Source organism: Zootoca vivipara, chromosome 15, assembly GCF_963506605.1.
Source record: "Zootoca vivipara chromosome 15, rZooViv1.1, whole genome shotgun sequence".
Taxonomy (NCBI): domain Eukaryota; kingdom Metazoa; phylum Chordata; class Lepidosauria; order Squamata; family Lacertidae; genus Zootoca; species Zootoca vivipara.
Window position 1 is genome coordinate 17662317 of NC_083290.1, and position 26079 is coordinate 17688395.

At 46.1% G+C, this 26079-nt stretch overlaps 1 protein-coding gene across 1 annotated transcript; it reads left to right on the plus strand.

The window, feature by feature from the left end:
* The first annotated feature begins 1506 nt into the window (after positions 1 to 1506).
* Positions 1507 to 25378, plus strand: KCNJ5 (potassium inwardly rectifying channel subfamily J member 5). Its single transcript, XM_035139428.2, has 3 exons — positions 1507 to 1640; positions 2534 to 3480; positions 24609 to 25378. Exons 1-3 carry the CDS (start codon positions 1609 to 1611, stop codon positions 24989 to 24991), a joined length of 1362 nt encoding a protein of 453 aa, XP_034995319.1. The 5' UTR covers positions 1507 to 1608; the 3' UTR covers positions 24992 to 25378.
* The last annotated feature ends 701 nt before the right edge of the window (positions 25379 to 26079 follow it).

Consider the following 26079-nt stretch of genomic DNA (forward strand, 5'->3'; position numbering starts at 1 on the left):
GCCAGCATGACAAAGCTGCTTCTGGCAAACCAGAGCAGCAGACGGAAATGCCGTTTACTTTCCCACTGTATTTATCTACTTGCACTTTGACGTGCTTTCGAGCTGTTGGTTGGCAGGAGCTGGGACCGAGCAATGGGAGCTCACCCCCTCACGGGGATTCGAACCGCCGACCTTCTGATCAGCAAACCCTAGGCCCTGTGGTTTAACGCACAGCGCCACCCGCGTCCCTTGATCCCATCCAGTATAATGCCCTTAATAGCCACAGGCCAGTCAGCAATATTTAGAGTTGCCAACTATCCAGAATTGAACGTTTTTCTCTTAACTAGTTTCCAGATCAGGAAGATGGAAGGTCAACATAAAATTGTATGGTCAGCTGGCTTTGCTGCTTCTGAACTTTCATTATGGTTTGAAATTTTAAAAAGAATACGACGGCCTTCAAAGTGTGGTTTTCTGCACATGCACTACGGCACGTTGTCCTTGCAAATATTTTAACTTTCCTTTGACTAAAGTATTCTGCAGCACAGTCAATAAATCTTTGTGCTTAAGAAAGATGTGTCTTAACAAAAGAAAGGAATTGTCAGAATGAATTCTGCACATGCTCTGTGACACCCAGTCCTTGCAGTTTCACCGCTTCCCATCTGAAGGAGAAAAGCACTTTATTTTGCACTACTTTATACTCCTATCATTTTTATGTGTGAAAGGATAAGCATTATAAACTTGTTGTGTATTGAGTCAAAGGATTTTATACTGTATCTGTATTACTATTGTATGTATTTGCATTAGGGTAAAGTAACTGCCTTTTGGTTCCAGAAGGTACAGCTACTATTGGTTCATTTAAACTGCTGTCTTTGGATCCTCTGTCTTATTGGTTTCCCCCAAAAGGCAGCACTGTGATTGCTTGATATTGTTCCCACCAAAATGTCTCCCTTTCTAGCTGGTCCCCCGTCCCTATAAAAGTAGCTTTCCTCTCCTCAGAGCTCAGTCTTGTTTGCTTTAATAAAGAAGTGTTACTAGAGAACTGTCTCCAGCATACTGTAGTAGGTCGAGAGAGCTGAAATCACGAACCCCACGTCACAACAAAACTCACCCAGACCTTGGAGGACAGAGAAGCCAACTCGCTTAGCACAGGGACAGGGAAACCTTTGCAGCCAGAGGGCTGTATTTGCTCATGGACAGCCTTCCAGGGGCCACATGCAGGGGGTTAGACAAGATGACCCTTGAGATCTCTTCCAACTCTACAGTTCTATGATTCCTCCATCTTGGCAAGCAAGGGACATCATCCCAGTTCAAAGTTGCATTCTGGAGCTGCAAAAGCAGTCGTGGAGGAGGGGAGGGGTGTGGACTAGCAAGGGGTGTGGCCTGTGGAGAGTCCTGGGGACCTGGTAGAAAGCTCTGAAGGGCCACATTTGGCTCCTGGGCCTGAGTTTCCTAGTCCCCTGCTTTAAGAGATACTGCCCCAAGTCATGCACATTCTTTGCTTTGCTCTTATCTTTGTAGCCGGAATGCGGAGGCTGACAGAGAAATGGTGATGATGCCAAGCCTGCCTCGAAGGTTCGTGCATGAGATGGAATTTGAACACAGGGCTCCCAGGATCAAAGCCAACCTCTTATGTCTTGTGCCACACTGCCTCTCATGCTGAGGTAAGGACTGCATGACAGATCTACTTGAGTGAACTTCACAGGGCTTCCTCAGAGGCTTTGACTTCTTCTGTGGAAGCCATGGTGGGAATGACAAGTGGGTAGAGTGCTCTTGCCCTCGAATCCTTGTGGGCTTCCCCAAAGCATCCGGTTGGCCACTGGGACGAAAGGATGTTGGACTAGATGGGCTGTCTTTGGCCAGATCCAGCAGGGGTCTCCTTATGTTGATTGGTACTTATAAGTTAATTTGTTAGTAAAAGCTGAGACCTCACCATGTCTGCGCAGAGGTCAATCTTATGGAATTCAATGTGGGCAATTCAGTGTCAGAGTTTGGAGCCAACTTTAGTTAGTTAACATGTTTGACTCTGGCTCCACCCAGATGTCATATAAGTGGTTTATAAAATCAATGCATTATTAAAATACACAGTAACAATCCATTAAGTCATAGAAGCACCCTTAATTAAAATATACACTAAAACAAACAATTAAAACAAGGGGGGAAAATTCAATTCTGGGAAATGTTTAAACAGGCGTGTGTATTCAGTAGCTGGTGGTATGCCAATGGTGATGGGGCATCTCATATTTCAGCAGGCAACCCTGGTGACACCAGTCATTACAGCATAATGCAGATACAGATCCTTAAGGCTAATCTCAAAATGTCTTCACCTACCAACAGACTAAGTACCAGGTGAGCTTACCTGGGCAGAACATTCCATAGCTTAGGCGCTGCAACAGGAAAGACCCTTCCATGCGGTTAACATTTTATATGACAGCTGAATTATGTGTTTTTTAATAAAAAAATTGCAAAAAGGATTATCTAGTGTACCTCAGCAACCTCACATGTGTTCAGGAGAGTTGCTTTGATCTCCTCTTGTGTTTCTTGTTCTTTGCTGTAGCCCAACCATGGCTGGAGATTCTAGAATCTTCATGAACCAGGACATGGAAATTGGCGTTACTCCGAGAGAGCATAAGAAGATTCCCAAGCAAGTCCGGGATGATGTTCCCATCGCCACTGACCGAACACGTCTCCTGGCTGCAGAGATCAAGAAGCCAAGGCAACGCTACATGGAGAAAAGCGGCAAGTGCAATGTGCACCACGGGAATGTCCAGGAGACCTACCGATATCTCAGTGACCTTTTCACCACCTTGGTGGACCTCAAATGGCGCTTCAACCTTCTTGTCTTCACCATGGTCTACACCATCACCTGGCTGTTTTTTGGTTTCATTTGGTGGCTCATTGCTTACATCCGAGGAGACCTGGATCATGCAGAAGACGAAGACTGGATCCCTTGTGTCGACAATCTCAGTGGGTTTGTTTCGGCATTCCTGTTCTCTATTGAGACGGAGACCACCATTGGGTACGGCCATCGAGTGATCACTGAGAAATGCCCAGAAGGCATCATCCTGCTTTTGGTCCAGGCCATCCTGGGCTCCATAGTCAACGCGTTCATGGTAGGGTGCATGTTTGTAAAGATCAGCCAGCCCAAAAAGAGAGCCGAGACCCTCATGTTTTCCAACAATGCTGTGATATCCATCAGGGACGAGAAGCTGTGTCTCATGTTCCGGGTTGGGGACCTGAGGAATTCCCACATAGTAGAGGCTTCCATTAGAGCAAAACTGATCAAATCCAAACAGACCAAAGAAGGGGAGTTCATCCCTCTAAACCAAACGGACATCAACGTGGGGTTTGACACAGGGGACGACAGGCTCTTCCTGGTCTCGCCTCTCATCATCTCCCACGAAATCAATGAGAAGAGCCCCTTCTGGGAGATGTCCCGTGCCCAGCTGGAGAAAGAGGAGTTTGAAATCGTGGTCATTTTGGAGGGGATGGTGGAAGCAACTGGTAAGCTACAGTATATGCATGATATTTGTGCTGTCATTGCTAACCCTTGCCAATGTCAAACATGTTTCTAAATGATGTGTTATCCAGGTGTGTGGGACAGATACTCAAGACCTGTAAGGCACAGAGAGGTTAGGCAAATCCTTCTGCTGATCATTGCTAGTCTAAATTGCAGACTAGGAGAGGAATAGTCCAGGATGGTTGTCACAGGATGGGTATCTCGCATTCAGTCCCGCTCCCCATTCCATAGGGTCGTACAATACCTGAAAGTTATGGGAGAATAAAACAGCTCTGCATGCACATAAGTAATGACTAAATTAAGTGAGTAGTGGTGAGTAGTGGTTTGGAACGGATAAATAATTTTAGGATTTGACCTCATGATAGTATATTGGGTGGAAGAGGACTCAGGTGGTATTGTGTATTCCTTCACTTACTTCAAAATGTGGCGAGCCAGTCCTGCTGTTTGCGGAGAGGGTTCCTCCTGCCCATTCTGTTGATTGGGAACCTGCATCCAATGGGACCCAAAATCCTGACCTGAAGTCACAACCTCATATTTTACTGAAGAGACCAAGGCATTACAGCCAGTATATTTTAATTGAACTCAGGAGTGTGAATAACTGCACACAAAAGCCACAGTGTTCATGCGTGTCACATGCATTTTAACCTGCTTCACTTTAAAATATACATGAGCAATGACTGGAACAGAGTTAGTCATCAAACCAAAACAAATGTTTGTTTGTTTTTTTGGTTTAAAAATCCTTTATTGATATATTCAGATAAAAAATACATATGCACAAACAAATCATACATATACATCTATGAAGATTGATTACATAACAATTACTTATTGCATATAAAAGAAGAAATCTGGGAAAGAAAGAGAGAAAAGGAAATAGAAAGAGCAAGAAAAAGATAAGACAATAGAAAAGGAAAGGAAAGAAAGTAAAAAAGCAAAAGAGGAAAAGGAATTTAAAAGAAAAAAGAAGAAAGAAAGAAAATTGAAAGGTTAGGAAACCCTTATACGGCTTTTTCGACTTCCACCGCTACTCCATACAGTAATTCATCTAAACACATATATATATCTGTCTTTTGGTATTGTCTTCATCTTAAATTGTTTTTCTATATAGAATTCATTTTCTCCCATTTACCAATTCCAGTAGGGTTATTCTAGACACAACCAGACTTTTGCCCCCAGACCTTGTTTCCCTAGGTATTCATTTAGACACTCCCATTGTTTTTGAATTTTATCTTTAGATTTATGACAAATTATATCAGTCAATTTTGCTAGCTCTAAATATTCACACATTTTATCTATCCATTCTCCTTTTGTCGGGATGTTTACACTTTTCCACTTACTCGCAATTAACAGTCTTGCAGCTGTTGATGCATACATGAAGATATTTACTTTCTCACTGGGTATATTGTTATTTAGAATACCTAGAACCAAAACAAATGTTAAAATTCTCAAATAATTGCTCGTTTTCGAGTTTGCATGTGCAGATCCCAGATCTCACAAACGAAGCAAGTGGCTGGATTCTGTATTTCTGTGGCTTGCAATCAAAGTTAGTCCTCCTCAGAGCAGACCCAGTGAACATAATGGGTGTGACCAACTTAATTTAATGTTAATGAGTCTCATAGGCACTGACTCCCACGGGCTGAGGCAGATTCGGCCCCTCAAATGTATTTTTTGAGGAGGCTGGGCCCCCTCAACTTTCTGTGGGTTCTTGGCTCCCTTCCCTGGCTCCTTGCATCCTGATGTCATGTCAAACCTGCCCCCCCCCAGTCCTCTGGAGAAGCTGGCACCTCTGATGCATCTGCTCTGAGTAGAACCTAGTTGGATACAACCTTATGAAACTTGGGCATATATTGAATGTTAGTCCTCTGCAAAGAAGACCCACTGAAATTAAGGAACATGACCTTATTGTGTCTGCTCTCAGTAGAATTAAGTTGGGTGCAACTTTTCATGATTCTTGTGTGTTCTCATCTCTTAGGGCTCAGCCACATTTCTATGATTGCCATTTGTTCCGATTCAATGGTAAACAGTGGATTTTCCTAGGGAAAGCAGTGGGACCCCCCAAAATTGCTGAGACATGGACCTGGAGATTTTGGACCTGTGCCTGGAAGTGTGGATAAGGATAGGCCCAAAGATTTGCCATACAACAGAGAAAACATGGAATGTGTTGTGTCTTTGTTAGATCTACCTGCATTAAGAATTTAATGGCTCTCTCTGTTGTTCAAAAAAACCAAAGCACTGATGATAGTTCCTTCAGGCACAATCCATCTTTCTGGAATAAAGCTAAGAATGGTCGGCAGAAACCTGATTTATCTCCTTCAGGGATTGGGAACCCGTGGCCCTCCGGAAGTTGTTGGACTCCAGCTCCCATCAGCCCCTGCCAATGGTCATGGACAATGGGAGTTGTAGTCCAACAACATCTGGAGGGCCCCCAGAGGTCTCCCTTTCCTGATACTCCGTGGACTTTGCCTGTAGGAAGCAGCATTATAATGAGTCAAGCAGTTTGTCCTTAAAGGCCAGTGTTTTCTACTCTGAGTGGCAATGGCTTTCTTGGATCTCTGGCAAAGGTCTCTCTCATCTCCTGCTACCTACCTCGGTCCCACCCAGGGCCGTCTCTAGGCCCGGGCTGGGTGGCGCAATGCGCCAGGGCGCCTGGCCACCAGGGGTGCCAAAGGGGCGCCGAACGGCTGGTGTCCAGCTGAGCTCGGCAGCCAGGAGCTCCATGCGAGGCAGCAAAAGCAACGGCAGTAGCAGCGAGTTGCAGAACCAGCAAGACTCCTGCCTAGAGTGGCAGCAGGCGCCTGCTGCCACTCTAGGCAGGAGTCTCGCTGGTTCTGCAAGAAGAAGAGAGGACCTTGACAAAGAGGCTCCAGCAGCTCCCCGCAGTAGCGAAGGTTGAGTGAGTTGCCTTCTCCTTGGGCAGCGGGTCATCTAGTCTTCTCCTTGGGCAGCGGGTCATCTAGTCCAACCCCCTGCAATGCAGGAATATTTTGCTCCGCATGGGGCTCGAACCCACGACCCCGAGATTAAGAGCCTCATGCTCCGCCGTCGGAGCTCTGTCAATAGCACAGTGGTTGCGCTCCTGTTGCGCTCCATCGAGGAGGCGGACGGTGGGGGGCGCCCGAGGGATCCCTGCACCACAGTGCCAGATAGGTTTAAGACGGCTCTGGTCCCACCCAACTGTCCAGATGTCATTGGACTCCAAGACCCATCATGACTAGATTATGGGCTGAGATTGCGAGGGTAGTTCAAAACATCTTAGAGGGAACCTGGTTTTGGAAATGCTAACTTAATTGACTGCTAAGGACTGAGTTTGAGGCTTCCTGCATGCAAAGCAGATGCTATACCACAAAGCTGTGGCCCTTCTCCACTTAGACTCTTCTATGAACCTTCCGTCATTTAGATATTCAATATTTATAGAAAGAGGGAACTGTTAATCTGCCTGTGTGGGGTGGCTTTGAATTCCTAGCAGCGCTGAGAGCAGTGTGGCCTGTGTCGTGTTTTAATAAGGCTGTGTTGGTTCTAGTCTTCTGAGGTATTTAACCACCTTCTGCAGAGAAGCTCACAGACATCCTTTGATTTTTTTAAAAAACAAATCTGCAGCAAGGGCTCAGTCCAGCCAGCCGGGAAAACAAAACTTTCAGTGTTAATTAAGCCCCAGTGGGGGAATTCAGGGTTGGCTCAGAGAAGCTCACCCAGCTGGGAAGTGGTTGGGCACACCTGAGACAAGACGGATGCTGGACTTGGTACAGGAGAAAATATGGGCCAGCTGTAGGTGTGTGTGTGTACACACAAACACAGTTCAGGGCAGAAAGCTGAAATGGTGAAAAGAGGCAGCGATAGCAACCAACTTGGACGGCTTTAAAAGAGGATTAGACAAATTCATGGAGGAGGAGGGAGCTATTGATGGTCACTAGCCATAATGGCTATGCTCTGCGACTCCACAGTTGGAAGCCACAATGCTTTTGAATATCAGTTGCTAGACACCCCAGGAAGGGAGAGGGCTCTTGTGCTTGAATCCTGCTTGCAGGTTTCCCACAGATTCTTCTAATGCTCTTATGTCTGCAAGCATGACATTTTTGGACCGAATGGCCACAATTATGGGGCATGAAGTTTTTCTCCAGAAAGCCATGCTATACACAGGTTACTGGGAGATAGGAACTCCATTTCTTCTTGATTCACATGGAGCTGTCAGCAATTCAAACAAATGTCTGCACAGACTTCATTTAAAGAGCATGGGGAGCCATGTTAATGTTGTCTACACTGACTGGCAGCAGCTCTCCCAGGTTTTAGAGCAGGCATCCCCAGACTTCGGCCCTCCTGATGTTTTAGACTACAATTCCCATCTTCCCCGACCACTGGTCCTGTTAGCTAGGGATCATGGGAGTTGTAGGCCAAAAATCTGGAGGGCCGCAGTTTGGGGGTGCCTGTTTTAGAGTCTCCCTCTGCCCTACCTGGAGATGCTGGAGGTTGAAACTGTGACCTTATGTCTGCAAGCAGATGCTCCACCTGGTTGACTCTAGCAGCAGATCCATCCCAATTCCCACTGAGATCCTTTAACCAGAGTTGCTGTGGATTTAACCTGGGCTTGTAAGCAAGAGAAACACAGTCTCTGCCACATCTACTGAATTAGTTATTCTGAAATAATTAATTGGTGTCAGTGGTCCATAGTAACAAAGGAAGCTGCACTAAACTGAGCCAGCCAGGTCACAGCATCACAGGTATGTGTGTGCGTGTGTGCGCGCATGTGTGTGCATGTGTGCAGGATTGCACCACTTTCCCGAGCTGCGCTGGGAAGTGGGCAATACTTTGTCACACATCGAGAACCCACCATGGGCTCACTTTTCAGTGCTTGCCACTGGGACTCCTGAAAAGCAATGATTTGGCCCCAAATCCACACAACCGAGCCAGTAATTTGAGCAGGAAATGAGTTTCAGTGAATGTATCCAGCTTACCTTGATGTGTCTGGCCAGCGCCTGCTCTTCATACCCTGGGAAACTGGGGGTGCTCAAAATGTACCTAAGAGGTTCTGGGAATAGTCCAGAGTAATGCAATAAAAACTGACTTTGCCTAGGTTGGAAGACATCAGCAAGCAACAACCAGAAAGGTCACTCAACAGCGCAGGGAAAGGTCACCCTGTGTTTTCACAGCAGTTGCCTCTGTCTGCTCCCCTGTCAGTCATAGTTGCTATGGCTGAGCACAGGAAGGCAGGAGCAGGCTGGATTTCACCTTGCGTCTCTGGTTTTACAAGGACGAGGGTGTTGCTTTTACAAAACTAAGATATGGGATTCTGGACAAGGCAACGGGTCAAATGGGCACTGGAAAATCTTACACTTGTTGATCATACCCACACACCATACATTTAATGCACCAGGCCTCCCCACCAATAACCTTGGGAACTGTAGTTTAGCCCCTTCATATATCTACAGTTCACAGTACCCTAAAAAAACTATAGTTCCCAGGATTCTTTGGGGGAGAGATCCAGGAGCTTTAAAACATATGGTGTGGATCAGCCGACTTTCCCTTCGGCTATCAGAATTAGGCACTTTATTTATTTGTTTTCAGAATGAAATCTGGTACATTTCCCCACCCCCATTGGATGCAGAAATCTGATGCCAGACTTCATGTTTCTAAAGCCACCACACAACAGGAGGTGTGGCAGAACCTCAGTGCCTTACTAGCCTGGAACCCAAGAGCATAGCTAGAGCACTTCCATGTCAGACCAAGGTTCTACCTGGTTCATGGATGGCCATGATGAAGACCTCCAAATGTTGGGTTGTGGACTACAACTTCCACAATACCTGGCCATTGGGCACACTAGCTGGGACTGATGGGAGTTGTAGTCCAAAACATCCAGAAAGCAGCACATTGTCTATCCTGGGTCTAGATCAATAATACACTTCCTATTGGGACGAGGAATGAAGCATTGCCCATGATTGCCCTGCTGGCCACTGTTAATCTGTGACATTCTAGCCCTATGTACATGGAGGCTCCATCATGACTAACAGATGCTGATAGACCTCTTCTTCTCTAGGATCTCCCTGTAAAACCCTGAATCTAGTGTCTTTCTGAATGGAAAATAAAAAAATTCCTTCAGTAGCACCTTAAAGACCAACTAAGTTTTTATTTTGGTATGAGCTTTCGTGTGCATGCACACTTCTTCAGATACAGTGAAATGGAAGTTTCCAGGCACTTATGTAGAGAAGGGGTGGGGAGGGGTGGGGATGGGGAGGGGGGATCACTCAGAAGGGTGGTGGAAATGGGTGATTGACTGACTGATAGCTGTTGATGACCGCAAACGACTGCAAATGGTTTTGCATGAAAAAGCAAGGGTTGAGATGGCTGAAGATCGCTTATCATGTATAATGAGATAAGAACCCGATATCTCTGTTCAAACCAGGTCCCTCCATGGTTTTGAGCTTGGTGATAAGTTGCAATTCAGCAACTTCTCTTTCCAGTCTATTTCTGAAATTCTTTTGTAGTAAGACAGCTACTTTGAGATCTTGTATAGAATGTCCTGGGAGATTGAAGTGTTCTCCTACTGGTTTTTCTGTCTTCTGGTTCCTGATGTCAGATTTATGTCCATTTATCCTTTGGCGTAGGGTTTGGCCTGTTTGTCCAATATAGAGAGCTGAAGGGCACTGTTGGCATTTGATGGCATACACAATGTTAGAGGATGAGCAATTAAATAGTCCTGAGATGGTATGTTGGATGTTGTTGGGGCCAGTAATGGTGTTGTCTGGGTGTATGTGGCAGCAAAGTTGGCATCTGGGTTTATTGCAGGCTCTGGTACCAGTGTCCATGTTAAGTCTGGTGGTTGTATTATTGTGGGTGAGGAGTTGTTTAAGATTGGGTGGCTGTCTGTAGGCAATGAAAGGTCTTCCTCCCAGAGCTTGAGAAAGGGAGCGGTCATTGTCCAGGAGAGGCTGTAGATCTCTGATGATGCGTTGTACTGTTTTAGCTTGGGAGCTGTATGTGATGACTAGTGGTGTTCTGTTATTTTCTTTTTTGGGTCTGTCTTGCAGCAGGTTCTCTCTAGGTATCCGTCTGGCTCTGTTGATCTGTTGTTTAACTTCATCAGGTGGATATTTTAGTTCTAAAAAGGTTTGCTGTAGATCTCTTAGGTGAGATTCTCTGTCTGTAGAGTTGGAACAGATGCGGTTGTAACGTAAGGCCTGGCTGTATACGATGGATTGTTTGGTATGTTTGGGATGGTAGCTAGAAGCATGTAGATATGTTTGTCGGTCAGTTGGTTTTCTGTATAAGGTGGTGTCTATACGTCCATCCTGTATTTTTATAGTAGTGTCCAAAAAATGTATTTCTTGCATAGATTGGTTCATTGTTAGGTTGATGGTGGGGTGAAAGTCATTGAATGTCTGGTGGAAGGTTTCCAGGGTCTGTTGTCCATGTGTCCAGATAATAAAAATATCGTCAATGTATCGCAGGTACAGGAGAGGTTTGAGTGGGTAGGAGTTAAGGAAACGTTGTTCTAAATCTGCCATGAAGATGTTGGCATACTGTGGGGCCATGCGGGTGCCCATGGCTGTGCCGCTGATCTGGAGGAACAGGTCATTACCAAATTTGAAGTGGTTGTGGGTAAGGACAAAGTGGCAGAGTTTGGTAGCAAAGTCCGCTGTGGTTTTATCTGAAATGGTGTTCCTTATGGCTTGTAAACCATCATTGTGTGGGATGTTGGTATATAGAGATTCCACATCCATAGTGGCTAGTATAGTATTGTTAGGAAGATTGTTCAAATATTGTATTTTCCTCAGAAAATCTGTGGTGTCACGTACATAGCTGGGAGCACTGATAGCATATGGTTTCAGAACAGAGTCCATATAGCCGGAAACACCCACTGTAATGGTGCCAATACCTGAGATGATGGGGCGTCCTGGGTTTCCTGGTTTGTGTATTTTGGGTAGAAGATAGAAAGTTCCTGGCCGAGGTTCCGCTGGTGTGTTTGTGAGGATCTGTTCTTGGATGTGTAGGGGTAGTTCTGTAATGGATAGCATATGGTTTCAGAACAGAGTCCATATAGCCGGAAACACCCACTGTAATGGTGCCAATACCTGAGATGATGGGGCGTCCTGGGTTTCCTGGTTTGTGTATTTTGGGTAGAAGATAGAAAGTTCCTGGCCGAGGTTCCGCTGGTGTGTTTGTGAGGATCTGTTCTTGGATGTGTAGGGGTAGTTCTGATGAACACAGATTTCTCCTATTTATTTGAATAACTCAATGCAACACAATGGTTGTTCTTAAGGAATTCTCTCCCCTGCTGAAACTTCCATTAACTCTCTCTTGGAGGCTCCACAAAAAAGCCACTTCTGTGACCTTCGTACTGCTGAGTGCAAGAAGATACACAAAGAAAGTGCATTTGCAAAAACTCTCCTCTCTTTTTCAATTCACTTTTTTTTTAAAAAAAAGGATTAAAAGCAAACCTTGAGTCATTGTGTTCAAGATTACTGCCTGAAACTTTCCGGCACTTGTAAGATTTCAAAAGGAGGCAGTTTGATCCGATTCCCTGCCTTGTCTATTAGGCAGTCGTGTTATTTATAGAAAAGGAGTGGCTGTGGTGCCTCCACAAGCAGTGGAGCAGAAGGAAAACGGCTCACTGTGAGAACGAAGGACATCAGAACATCTTGGCTGCTGGATTGGTCCCATCTAGTCCAGCATCCTGTTCTGACAGTGGCCAGCCTGTTGCCTCGATGAGAAGCCCACAAGCAGGGCCTTGCACACAGCAGCCCCCTCCTCACTTATGAGTCCCAGCAGCGGCGGGTCTCTAGGGGCATTTCCTGCCTCTGGGAGTAAAAATTTGAACTGACAAACTTTCCCATTGAGGCATCTGGTTAGCTGTTGTGAGAACCAAATGCTAGATTAGATGAGCTGTTGCCTATTGGGCTGATCCAGCAGGCTCTTGCTATGTTCTTAAGTGAATGGGTGGCGATGGAGAGCAGCAAGAGGGGATGAACCAAGACAAGAGGAGCGGCGGGGGCCCCTGCAGGGATGAAGCCCTCAGCAGGGGCCAAAGAATGTTCCCCCCTCCTCACTGATGGCCCTGACCATCAGCCGTGCTTTGAAGCTTAAGAGTAAGCAGCAACAGCCACCCCCTCACTGGCTCCTCATCATTTTAATTGCGACTAGCAGGTCCCAGACACTGCTTCGAGTGGGTGCTCAGACAGCCAATTAAGACCGCGGTTGTTGCGATGATTTTTGCCGTTGCTTCGTGAACTCCTGTCAGCAGGATTAAGAGCTACAATATAGTCTGCAATCATAGGGGGGGGGGAATGAAGAATATCTAAGCAGTGTCAGGGTAGCGTCAACTGGATCCTAAGATTCAGCTGCATGTGTGAAGTTTGTCTCGCCCATTCTTTGACACATCTATCCAGCACAGCGGTGACGGATAGATTTCAAGTTTTGCAGGATCAACGCTGCTGCTTTACTGCAACCCCCACCTCCTCTGTTGTCTGCTAAATAACAAGGACCAGCAGCAAAGCAATGCCCCAGGTGTGAGGCCAAGCTACACCTCATGCAGCTCATCTGGCCAGTTTTATGCTGAAGTAAAAAAGGAGTCATGAGGGCCTCATTATGAACTGGTGCCCTGCACCACTTTCAGCTGAAAAGCAGTCTTCCTCTCCCTCAGGTGACACACGGTTGTTGGCACCCTGAGGTGCCAAACAGCACTCACTGCAAAACAGCACTGCCTTTATGGGCAAACAGCACAGCAGGCAGGGGAGACTTTTTGAGGTGGAAAACACTGGGGGGGGGGCATTCTGAGGTGGGATCATGTTGTAGACAGGGGCCTCAAAGCTGCTTTATTATTTTTATTTCCCTTTAACATAAAAGTGGCCATTTTAAGCAGAATGAGAGAGAGAAAGAGAAACCTGAATAATGTGCTGTGCAGTCCAAGCCTTAAAATTAAGGAACAGAGTTCCTCAGGATACTATGCTCAGTCCTGGATTTATTTTCAGATTTAGGACTAAATTCAGGACAGACATGGACCCAGGTGGCGCTATGGTTAAACCACTGAGCCTAGGGCTTGCCAATCAGAAGGTCGGCGGTTCGAATCCCTGTGACGGGGTGAGCTCCCGTTGCTTGGTCCCAGCTCCTGCCAACCTAGCAGTTCGAAAGCACGTCAAAATGCAAGTAGATAAATAGGAACCGCTACAGCGGGAAGGTAAACGGAGTTTCCGTGCGCTGTTCTGGTTCGCCAGAAGCGGCTTTGTCATGCTGGCCACATGACCTGGAAGCTGTACGCCGGCTCCCTCGGCCAATAATGCGAGATGAGCGCGCGACCCCAAAGTCGGTCACGACTTTTACCTTTACCTTTACAGGACAGACAAAATTCTTTTCCTTATTTGCCCCCCAACTTTCTTCATTTCAGCTTCCAATGTGTGTGTGTTTTCATAGAATCATATAATTGCAGGGACCCCAAGGGTCATCTGCTCCAACCCCCTGCAATGCAGAAATCCCTGACAGATGACCACCCAACCTCTGCTTGGAAATCTCCATTGAAGAAGAGTCAGCTGCCTTCTGAGGGAGTCCACTCTACTGTCAAACAGCTCTTACTTATTCAGGGCAGATTATAAGGACTTCATACAGTGCATGGTTAAAGTAAGGAACTCCCTCCCACAAGAGGCAGCGAGGGCCACTGACTTTAAAAGAGGATTGGGCAAGTAGCCACAATGGCTATCTTCTACCTCCACAGTCGGAGGCAGCAATGCTTCTGAATACCAGTTGCTGGAACCAGAGGAGAGGAGAGGGCTCTTCTTATTCTCAAATCCTGCTTGCAAGTTTCCCACGGGCACCTGGCTGGCCACTGTGAAAACTAGATGGGCCATTGGTCTGAACCAACAGGCTCTTGTTACATTTCTAGTGGGGAAAATAAAGTCTGAAAAAGCAAGTGGGGCTGCCCCTGCGCTGAACATGTTCTGCTTTGTTCCAGTTACTTGATGAATGACTTGGCTGATTCAATTAGATAACATTAGAAAGTACCGTTTTGTCACCCTTAAGTCATCATTCCATAGGATGAAGCAGTCTGCACATTGTCTCAGACTTTCTGGCAGATACTGACTTCCTGCCAAAACTCCCACCCAACCAGGGTCTTGTTGACAATTAGCCAGCCGTTATTTTTAGTGATGCTGACAAAATTCACAACCAAAGGGCTTGAAATATAGGCTTGAAGTGCAGAAATGTTCGCTGCCTGGAAATCCTTATTCTTATTGCAAAAATTGATCAAGCAGAAATGTGATGAGATCTTAATTATTTGCAGACTACCTTATAGGGTGATATCTTTTTGCAACGGCATTGGTCAACATTCATCAGATGAGCCTGGAGACACTATGCTCAGAACCGGGTGATGGAGCCTTTCCTTTTAGATGAAAATACTCCCCTTTGCAAAAATTAGCTTGACATGTTAATTGACGGGGACAGAGGAGTGGATCCATGCTGTTTCTTGCTCCACCTCGTGAGCCCTGCTACAAACAGTTTTCCAGAAGTTTCTTGGGAACATTCTTGTGTGTTTAGTAACTCATTTTATTTATTGTGTGCAGGGCCGGCCTGCCCATGAGGTGGGTTGAGGCAGTTGCCTCAGGCGGCGGAACCCTCTGCCACCGGTAGAGAAGCGGTGGTGGCGGCAGCAGCTTCTGGTGTGATCTTGTGCGCTGCATGAAACCTTGCCGAAATCTCACTGAAATTTTGCAAGATCTTGGGTACCCTGCAAGATCTCACGTGAGCTCTGTAAGATCTCGCCAGATCCTGCCACTGCCACCATTTCGGTCCTGTATACCTGAAGGAGCGTCTCCACCCCCACCATTTAGCCTGGACACTGAGATCCAGCGCCGAGGGCCTTCTGGCGGTTCCCTCGCTACGAGAAGCCAAGTTACAGGGAACCAGGCAGAGGGCCTTCTCGGTAGTGGCACCCACCCTGTGGAATGCCCTCCCACCAGAGGTCAAAGAGAACAACAATTACCAGACCTTTAGAAGGCAGCTCAAGGCAGCCCTGTTTAGGGAAGCTTTTAATGTTTGATGGATTTCTGTATTTTAGTGTTTTGTTGGAAGCCGCCCAGAGTGGCTGGGGGAACCCGGCCAGATGGGTGGGGTATAAATAATAATAAATTATTATTATTATTATTATTATTATTATTATTATTATTATTATTATTATTATTTCATCGGTGCCACTATGCAACCCAGGTGGATGGACTTGATACCTTGATTGTGTGCAGGTATGAGTGTGACCAGGGGTGTAGACATGGGAACCTCCAGGGCCACTCCTGGATTTGGTTTAGGACCTGAGACTCTAAGGCAGTGGGAGACGTAGAACCTTTTCCAGCCCATTGTCAGTTGTTCCTTTCCTTTCCCACACAGCAGCGGTAGGACCTGTGAGGGCGTGGCCTGGAAAAATGGGTGTGGCCCAAGGCGTGTTCTGAGGTCCATATTTCAAGGCCCGTAGGGCCACATTTGACCTCCAGGCCTGAGCTTCCCTTTCTTGCTCTAAGACTCAAAGAGCAGAAGGCAAATCAGGGCCTACAAGTAGATCTCAAGATGTGTTGCTGTAGACGAGCACTTGTCCACGTGAGATGTGCAGAATTACCGTAATTGGAAGCTGAGCACCAATTACTTCCCAACATCTGTTTAAAGTGAAAAACAGAGGAACAATATTGACTTTTTCCGAGTCTGAGATCTCAGTCAGATAAATCAGTGGAAACGGGATACGGTTGCAAGCCAATTTGGAACTCTTGAGGGAGGGAGAGAAGCAAGCTTATTTGTTTCTGTGCTCAGTGATGACCGTTTGCTCATCACTATACAGTGATACCTCTACTTACGAATAACTCTACTTACGAATGTTTCTACTTACGAACGGAGCTCCGTCCGCCATCTTGGATGCAGTTTAGATAGGATTTTTTCTACTTACGAATTTTTAGATAGGGTTGCTTTGACTTACAAATTTTTTCTCCCAATGCATTCCTATGGGATTCGACTTACAATTTTTTTTGACTTACAAATGTGCGTTCGGAACGCATTAAATTCGTAAGTAGAGGTACCACTGTATTAGCAAAGGCTTGGGGTTGCAGCCAATGCCTTCCCTACTCAGAGGACAGAAAGCTGGACACTAGGTGGTCCTTTGGCCTGATCAGGCAGAGCTCTGCGCCCTGCCATGAACTCCCTCGCTGGCCTTTAGGCAAGCTACATTCCCTCTGCCTCGGCCCCTCCCTCAGCTGCAATGCAAGGCTAATTATGCTGACCTACTTTGAAGGGTTGCCAGAAGGATTACTGAGATAATGAAGGTGAAATGCATTCAAAACTCTAAAGTGCTATATAAATGTGAACTCCTGTGTGTGTGTGTGTGTGTGTGTGTGTGTTTTGAGAAGGAGGCTGGCAGGAAGGTCATTGGCCATACCAATCTATTTTAAGAAATGCCAGGAAGGCTGTTTGTATATCGATCTGGAGTTACCTGGGGGACAGATGAGGCAGCCATAAGTTCAGGTTCTTAATTGCTCCATTGATTACATCCTTTTAAAAAAAGAGGCGGGGGGAGCAGGGAGCATTTTGCTCGTAGTGCAACAAGTTACTGATAAGAGGGATTATGTCAGGAAATCAAGGCATCTGTTCACAATGTAGGATATGATCTGCACAGGTGTAATAAACTCTGGGTTATGTGGTGTTTCAACCTGGTTTCGAATCTGCACGTGGGGGAAGGACCTGCAGCGAAAAAGTTGGTTGTGTAATTCTAAAACAGTAGGTTTAGAATTCTTTCATTTTTTTTAGGAAGATAAATAATAGGTTTAGAATTCTTTCATTTTTTTTAGGAAGATAAATAATAGAAAGATAGAATTGTAGCGTCGGAAGGGACCCCAAGAGTTATCTAGTCCAACCTCCCGCAAGGCAGGACTATACAGCTAAAGAATCCTTAACAGATGGCCATCCAACCTCTGCTTAAAATCCTCCAGTGAAGGAGAGTCCACCACCTTCCGAGGGAGTCTGTCCCACTGCCAAGCAGATCTTACTGTCAGAAAGTTCTTCCTATCTCTGAGCTGGAATCTGCTGCCTTGTCAACTGAATCCATTGGTTTGGGTCCTCCCCTCTGGAACAGGAAAAAACAACAACAAGCCTTCTCCATCTTCCATGTGACAGCTCTTCAGATATTTGACGTTGGCTCTTGACATCCCCTCTCAGTCTTCTCTTCTCCAAGCTAAATGTAGCCACTTCCCTCAACCATTCCTCATAAGGCTTGGTTTCCAGGTCCCTGATCATCCTGGTTGCCCTCCTCTGCACACCTTCCAGCTTGTCAATATCCTCTTTAAATTGTGGTGCTCAGAACTGGACACCTGACTCCCGATTTCTCTCAATATTAGTGCATTGTACAACTCTTTTTTCCCCTTTATGGAACATTCCACAGAAGGGGAGCCTATCTCCTCCATCATGGAAATCAAAATGAGCCAAGTACGGACAGTTGCACAGATTTAATTGGTAACAGAGTCCCCAAAAGCTCCTGCTTTCTAACACCCTTTTGATGTAAGAAGCTGAACAATATTGACATTTTCAGAGGCTGAGGTTTTAGTTAGATTAATTAGTGTAAATGGGGTACTAATTTTTACAACCATGCAAAACTATATTTCAGAGACTTTGATGCTAATGAAGGGCACACACTGCCTAATTAGAGGAGCGATAGTTAGAATATTTATGACTCTTCCACTCGGGCAGGACAGCAGTGTCCACAGCGCCATCCCATCAGAGACAAGTCTCTTTGATCATCCAAGTACCCTCTATGAGGGGAAATGGATTCCTATTTGAAGGACTAGATAACTTTTCGGCACACTTTTTTTAAAAAATGCACTCGGCATATGAGTAGACAGAACTTAGAGTTAATAGAATCATGGAACCAAATGGTTGGAAAGGATATCGGAGCTCAACTTAACCCAATGCAGGATCCACAGTACAGGATGCAACCACAGGGATTTGCTCCCACAAGAGGCAGTGATGGCTATCAACTTGGATGGCCGTAGAAGAGGATTGGATAAATTCAAGGAGGAGGAGGCTAATGCGCATAATGCTTCTGAATACCAGTTGCTGGAAGCCACAGGAGGAGAAAGGCCTCTTGGGTTTGGGTCCTGTTCGAGAGTTTCCCACGCACATTTGAGTGGCCACTATGAGAACCTGGACTAGGCATGGGGTGGTGGCTTCAAGCCTAGGGGACACATGCCATTCTCCAGGTCTACCTTTCCTTCAGAACTCTTCCCAGGCCACACCTCTCAATTTGCATCCAAAATTTGTCCTTGAACTCTCATCATAAAGAGGGGAGCAAGAAGGTGTATAGAAATTAGGATAATGTGCAGTGGTAAAATGGGCATCCATTGCCCCTCACACTTTTGCTTCTGACTCCACCCGCTACTGGCATGTTGCCCCCAGAAGGTTGCAAAAAGGGGGATGAGGACCTCAGGCTGAAAACTAGGACCAGAGGGAGCTGGGTTCAAATTCACACTTAGCTATGAACAGTGGCGTAGTGTGGGTCGCCAGGACTCTGGGTTGTGCGGAGGGGGGCAGGTGGGAGGGAGGAAAATGGACGGAGTACACATGCACATTCCACTGCCTAATGGCATCCGCATCACCCAGAAGAGTCGTTCCATTGTCTGGGAAGGTCACTTCCTGGTTGCATGGAGAAGCTGTTTTCAATGGAGCCCAGCAATGGAAATGTGCAGTTGTATTTAGGCTGCACTGTGTGTTGACGTTTTGTTCCTCTAACAATTTTGTGCCTAGGGCAACTGCCCCTGTGTGCCCCCATGCTACACCATTGGCCATGAAGCTGACTCTGTGATCTTGAGGATGATGATCAAGTTATCATCCGCACAGACTTTTCATGTATCTGACCCATGAATCTTTCACTCCGTGTGGTTTTTAACTTTTGGTGTCATGTCAGCCTAGCACATACATGCATTGCTCCCAGAGTGTTCCTGCAGATGGAAACTGCACGTCAGACCTGACCCCTGGGGTCTCCAGTCCACTGCTGCGTGGGTTTTTGAAAAGGGGTGGGGGGTGGGGAGAAAAGTCCCAAATAAGGTGTTTGCACTGCAGGCAACCTCGGTGTCCTCAGGGAAGCAAGCACTTCTCTCTTAGCACCGCCTCTCGCTGCCTCCGTTTTGTTCGGGGAAACAATTAACTGGGAAAATAACAATTAACTGGGAAAATAAGAAATGCTTTGAGGAGCTCAGGCTGGAGAGAGTCGGCAGCTTCCAAAGCCAGGCCCTTAATGGAATCTGGAGCTGGCGAGGACACGGCTGTGCTGCTTTTGGAGGGATGTTGGGGTTGCCAAGCGCCGCATCCCTGTGCGATTAACTCTGATGCACATGTGCTAAAAAGGAATATCTGAATGACATTATGGAGCAATTACAACTGCTTCAATTGTGCTGGCTCCGGGTCCCCCTGGGGTTACAAGGAAGCAGGCTTTGGCAGAAAGGCAGTGTTCAGGGCGGTGAAAGCTCTCCATTGTTCCCATCGTGAATGAAGGCTTAGGGCCGGAGGGAATGGCAAATGGGCTGTGGAATTCCAAATCGGGATAAGGATCTCCCTTTGGGGCAAGAGCTGTTCCAACACCTGGCTGGAAGGCAGGCAGGAATGCCCGAGGATGCTGAAGAACTTGGGAACCCTCTTTTCCTTTTCCCCTCTGTGATTTTATCTCAGGGTAAAGGAGCCACACCAAGGCCACAGGTACAGCAACTAGAAAGCTGCCTTATATCGGGTTAGGCCATTGAGCTCAGTGTCACCCATACTCACTTGCCAGTGGCAATCTAGGGTCTCAGGCAGGAAGTCTAGTCCCAGCCCCACCTGGAGATGCCAGGGATTGAAGCTGGGACCTTCTGCACGCAGAGGAGATGCTCTGCCACTGAGCTACAGCCCTTCACTGCCTGTCATGGAATGGGAAGGCCCAGGCATGTAGGTATGGTGTCAACAGGCCAGCCCTACCATTAGGCAGAGTGAAGCCATTGCCTCAGGTGGCAGATGGAGGGGCACAGGAATAAGGAGCTGTGTACTGCTGGGTCCTTCTTGATTGATTTGATTTATTGTATTTCTACAATTACACCAACAAGGGGGGAATAATGGTTGTTAAAATTTAGCTGAGATGGTGAAGTTGACATGTTTGATCAGAGAAAAGTCATTGTCAACATTTACTAAAGATTGAAAACCTCTTATAGACTTTATGCGTGAAAAAGGAAAGGAACTTACGATATTTGGATTTCAGGATTGAAGGTAATACTGGTTTATAGAAAGTGGCTTTCTTGGGTGTTATCTTGGAGGGGATGTGCTGAATAATTTTCTATTTTTAGCTGACAGATGAAGAATCAGAAGTTCTCTTTTTATTGTTTTATTCTTTATCCTTTCTTCTTTTTCTTCTCCTTTGCCTTTTCTTCTTCACTGTTTTTTATTTAGGTTAGGTTTTTTTTAGCCTTGACAAAAAGATATTTGATATTAATCTTTGTATTCTTTCTCAGATTTCAATAACATCTATTTTTAAAAAATAATAATAACAAAACAATTACAGTCTCTAAAACCCTATTAGCAAACAAGCAAGTAAAAATAATAATAAGCTAAACACTATTATGTTGATACACACGCTCCCCATCCCCCTGCCCAATGACTCATAATATTTTACTCTGTTCAGCCTTTTCAGTTCATTAGAACACACAAACACATCTGCTGTAAAAAGGAGGGCCCTGATCGAACATAAATACCAACAGCAGAGGTGTACTTTAACTTATTAGTTATCAAGTTAAACCTGTGCCCCATCCTCCCAACAGGTGATGTTTGAGGTAGTCAGCAAGAGCAGCACAAATACAGAAGAAATGCAACAATCTCCTTGTCCTTGGGCTTCCTCAGCTGCTGCCCCCGGGGGCCTCTGCTGCTGTTGCTGCTGTTGCCAATAGCAATGCATGTTGGGCGGGCGGCAGCTGCAGAAGCTCAGGCTCGATGACCTGGGTCAACACTAAGAGATCTGGTGCCAGGCAGAGAAGCAGACTGGCAGAAGTATCGCAGACTGGCAGTGGCACTCCAGATTGTTAGAAAAGGAACTTTCTCCCAGCCCTACCTGGAGACGCCAGGGATTGAACTGCTCTAGCACTGAGACATGAAGGTATGGGCGTAAGACGAGCCTTCTGGATGAGGCCAAAAGGGGACCATGTTTTCCAGCATCTTGTTCTCCCAGTGGCCACCCAGATGCCTATGAGAAACCCACAAGCAGTATCCAAATGCAAGAGCAACACCATACCTTGCAACATTTATCTGATGAAAATAGGGGTGTCCTATTTAATGATGATGATGATGATGATGCCCCAGCCATTCTGGGCAGCTCCCAACATATAACAACAACAACAACAACAACAACATTTATACCCTGCTGGTTTCCCCAGCCACTCTGGGTGGCTTCCAGAAGGATATTAAAATACAATAATCTATTAAACATTAAATGATTCCCTTAACAGGGCTGCCTTCAGATGTCTTCTAAAAGTCTGGCAGTTGTTTTTCTTTTTGACATCTGCTGGGAGGGCGTTCCACAGGGCGGGTGCCATTACCGAGAAGGCCCTCTGCCTGGTTCCCTGTAACCTCACTTCTCGCAGCGAGGGAACCGCCAGAAGGCCCTCGGCACTGGACCTCAGTGTCCGGGCAGAACAATGGGGGTGGAGACGCTCCTTCATAATAAATCATAATAAAACATTAAACATTAAAAAAAACCTTCCCTATACAGGGCTGTCTTCAGATGTGTAGTTACTTATCTCCGTAGCCCAGGGTCATATAACTCCATACCTTGCAATGTTTCTGCAATGAAAATAGGGAGGTCCTGAGGAAAACTGGGACATTCTGGGATCAAATCAGAAACTGGGTTGGCTTCTATAAATCCAAGACTCTCCCTGGAATATAGGGACACCTGGAGGGCCTGGCAACAACCTCCCCTCCTACAAAAAGATAACACAAGAAAATCAAGGAGAAATTACAGCAGTATGTTAAACCATGCAAAAGTTAAAATACTAAAACAGCTTAGAATTCCCTCAACTTCCTGGCTAGGCTTGGCTAAATAAGGATGTTTTTAGCAGGCACCGAAAAGCTCATACCATTTATTCCATCATTACCCTGGTTGTGCCGGAATACGGATGTTGCCTTGACCTACTTATTAGGTGAAGAACCCCGATTACCAGCCCAACCTCCTGCTTCCTGAGCAGGGCCCACTCGCCCGCTTCAGAACATCCTGGGCTTCCTTCCCTCCTCTAGCACATTATTTTTTCAAAGCAGCCTCTGCACTTCCTGGTTCCTGAGCTTGCTGAGAGCCAGAATGCCATGACTAACACTGTTCGTGCCCAGAAGTCTGCTGTAACAGAAACCTCCTCTGCCAGCCTGCCGAAAAGCGGTCCAGCTCCGCATCAGACAGGGAGCCGCATCCTTCCTTTTCTCTCTCCCCCAGCATGTTCTCTAGAAGTGGCTTCATCTGCTGAGTATATGCTTATTTCATTGCTACCTGGCTTTTTATTCCCGTCATGAAATTCAGAGTGAGGCTGCACACTGGCTTACCTGCCTGCGAGATCACCTTACCTCATATATGCCCACACAGCCACTTCGATTGGAGGAAATGGCGCTGTTACAGGTGGCACAGAACCTCCACTCCAGAGATCATGTAAGAACTCAATGTTTCAGTGTGGCGGCAGCTACACTTTGGAACTCCCTGCCTCTTGACATTTTTTTTTTTTTTTGCTTAGACAAGCCTGTCCAGATGTTTAGAATCCGATGCGAGTTTTGATCTATATTTTTGGTCTATTGGTATTTTAACTTTGTGAAAGTTTTAAGTTATTGTTGATCTTTCTTATTCGTAATTTTATTGTTCCATCCTTTTTTGTAAACCGCTTTGGGGGGATTTTTTTTATAATTTTATAATTTTACAATCAAGCTGTGGATAAATGTTACGAAATAAGTAAGATAAATAATATATACGACCCAATCTTGAATCTGAATTGGGCCAATTTGGGCTTTGGCTGAGTCAAGTTGAGGCAATCCTGGATCGCTCTGGGTTGGGTTGGGTTGGATTGGGGCCGTCAGGTAGTGAGGGCACAGGGTGGAGAGAAAGAGAGTCAGGCAGCCTCTGCGAGCAACACTGGGCTGTTTGCAAACAGGCTTTTAAACAGCTCTGCACTGTGCTTTGGCTGCAATCCCTTCACTCTGCCCCTGAACATGCTACTGACCAAGGCTACCCCAATCCATGGTGCTGTTTGAGGCAAGCCAAGGGGGTGCTCCCTGCCATTCCATGGAGAGAAGCCAACCAACCTGGAATAATAATAATAATAATAATAATAATAATAATAATAATAATAATAATGTTATTTATATCCCACCCATCTGGCTGGGTTTCCCCAACCACTCTGGGCAGCTTCCAACAAAAGATTAAAAGTACAGTATGTTAAAACATCAGTCCTTAAACATTTCCCTAAACACAGCTGTAAGTTAATCTTGCTTCTATGTTGGTGATGGGATAATGTCCTATGACCTCCTGATAGATAGATAGCTTGGGGTGTCTAGCCATGTGGCTGCCACCCATCATATCTGCCACCTGAAGCAGTTACCTCAAGAAAGAGAAGGAGAAGGACCCCACCCCTCATGAAGTAGTCACAGAAAATATATGTGTTTGTCCAGTGAGAAAATAGCTAGTGCACTTAGAGAGGAACCAAGGGAGAGATCCTGAGATTTTGCAGCAAAGGGAGCCTTGGCCATTTAAGTCCTTTGTCTTGTCCAAAGCATTGTATGCTATTAAAACAATCTTATTGTGCAATCAGATGTCCTCCTTTTGCTTGCCAAGAGGCATGGTCAGTTCACTGATGCTTGTGCTTTTTGTTGAAACATTGGAAACCTTTTAAAATATACAATAATAATAATAATAATAAGGCTTGTTAAGCAAACTTTTTTAGAAAAGGAGGGAAGTGTGAATATCTAATATTGATAATATTAAGTCCCCTCTTGTTTCTTCACCAAATCTCTCTCTCTCCTCTCTCCTCTCTCTCCCCCTCCCCCTCCCCCTCCCCCCCCCTCTCTCTCTCTCTCTCTCTCTCTCTCTCTCTCTCTCTCTCTCTCGTCTGTCCCCTTCCTCCAGGAATGACTTGCCAGGCTCGGAGCTCCTACATGGACAAGGAAGTGCTATGGGGCCACCGCTTCACTCCTGTTCTGACCCTGGAGAAGGACTTTTACGAGGTCGACTACAACTCCTTCCACAGCACCTACGAAACCAACACACCAGAGTGCTGTGCCAAAGAGCTGGCAGAGTCATTCCGGGAGGGACACCTGCTGAGCCACCTGTCCAGTGCCAACCTCTTGGGGGGAGAGGAGCTGGAGAAGTCGAAAGAGGAAGAGGGGGAGGGGGAGGAAGAGGGGGTCGTCCAGGAGAAGGACATGAGCAAAGAGGAAGGCCAGGAGCCAGCTGAGTCGAATGGAGCCAATGGAATGGCAGGGGAGCTGAAAGACAGCATGTCCTTATAACACAGATTTGGGTCGAACTATTGAAAATTCAGGTGCATCTACCAGGGAAGGGGCCCAAGGAGAGCTGGGAGGGTGGACTTAAGACTATGGGACCATGCTCTCATTTCCAGCTGTGTGACTGAACTCAGACGGGCTTGAACATCTGTTTGGGCTTCTCCCCCTCTTTCCTGCAAAATGCAATTACTACAGGGACTTACTCACCACTTTGAGATCCATGGACACCAACAAATGTTCTAGATGAAAAGGACGGTATTATGATTGTGATGACCTTAACTAATAGCGACGTTTCACAAGTGTGTGCTTTGAATGCCTCTCTTCTGGCAGAGGGAGGGCATGTATTGTGGGGGGACGGGACCCTCTTTGGGGAATGGAATGTAGCTGCAAATCTTCTCCTTCATTAATCTGGTGGATTGTAGACACTAATTTGCTGAATAAAAAGAGAGGAATGGAGTGTGGGGGATAGAGATGTTAATCTAGAGACAGCTAATGTGTGACTTCCCTTTGGAACTGATTCATGAGGTACACAATTAAACTGTGGAACTCACTGCCACAGGAGGCAGTGATGGCTACCAACCTTAATGGCTTTTTAAAAGAGGATTGGATGAGTTCATGGGGGAGAGGGATAGTGATGGCTACTCAGCACCATGGCTTCACTCTCGGTGGCTACCTTCGGAGGGAGTCCATTCACCGTTGAACAGCTCCTGAAAGAAACAGCTCAGAAAGTTCTTCCTAATATTGAGTTGGAATCTCCTTTCTTGTCATTTGAAGTCGTTGCTTCAGGTCCTCCCATCTGGAGCAGCAGAAAAGAAGCTTGCTCCATCTTCCATGGGACAGCCATATCATCCCTGAGCCAAGTGACATTAACAGTCCAAGCAAGACACTGTTGACACCATCTGAGTACTTTAACCCCATTTTTCCCCTTTAAATGCCACAATGTATTAATGCAATTTCACTTCATTTAGAACTTTCTCACACCAATCCAAGGAACGCCAAACAGTGACCTGCCAAACATGGTTAGCCTCAATATTTCCTCTCCGTATATTTCCTCTCCGAGAACCGCTGCACAAATCCTGCAATTGTCCAGATTG

Bases quoted from the DNA above. Each gene is read 5' to 3' on its own strand.
- KCNJ5 (XM_035139428.2), top strand. From the start codon at position 1,609: ATGTCTTGTGCCACACTGCCTCTCATGCTGAG. The intron at 1,641-2,533 runs GTAAGGACTGCA...TCTTTGCTGTAG, and splicing joins ACACTGCCTCTCATGCTGAG to CCCAACCATGGCTGGAGATT. The intron at 3,481-24,608 runs GTAAGCTACAGT...CCCTTCCTCCAG, and splicing joins GGGGATGGTGGAAGCAACTG to GAATGACTTGCCAGGCTCGG.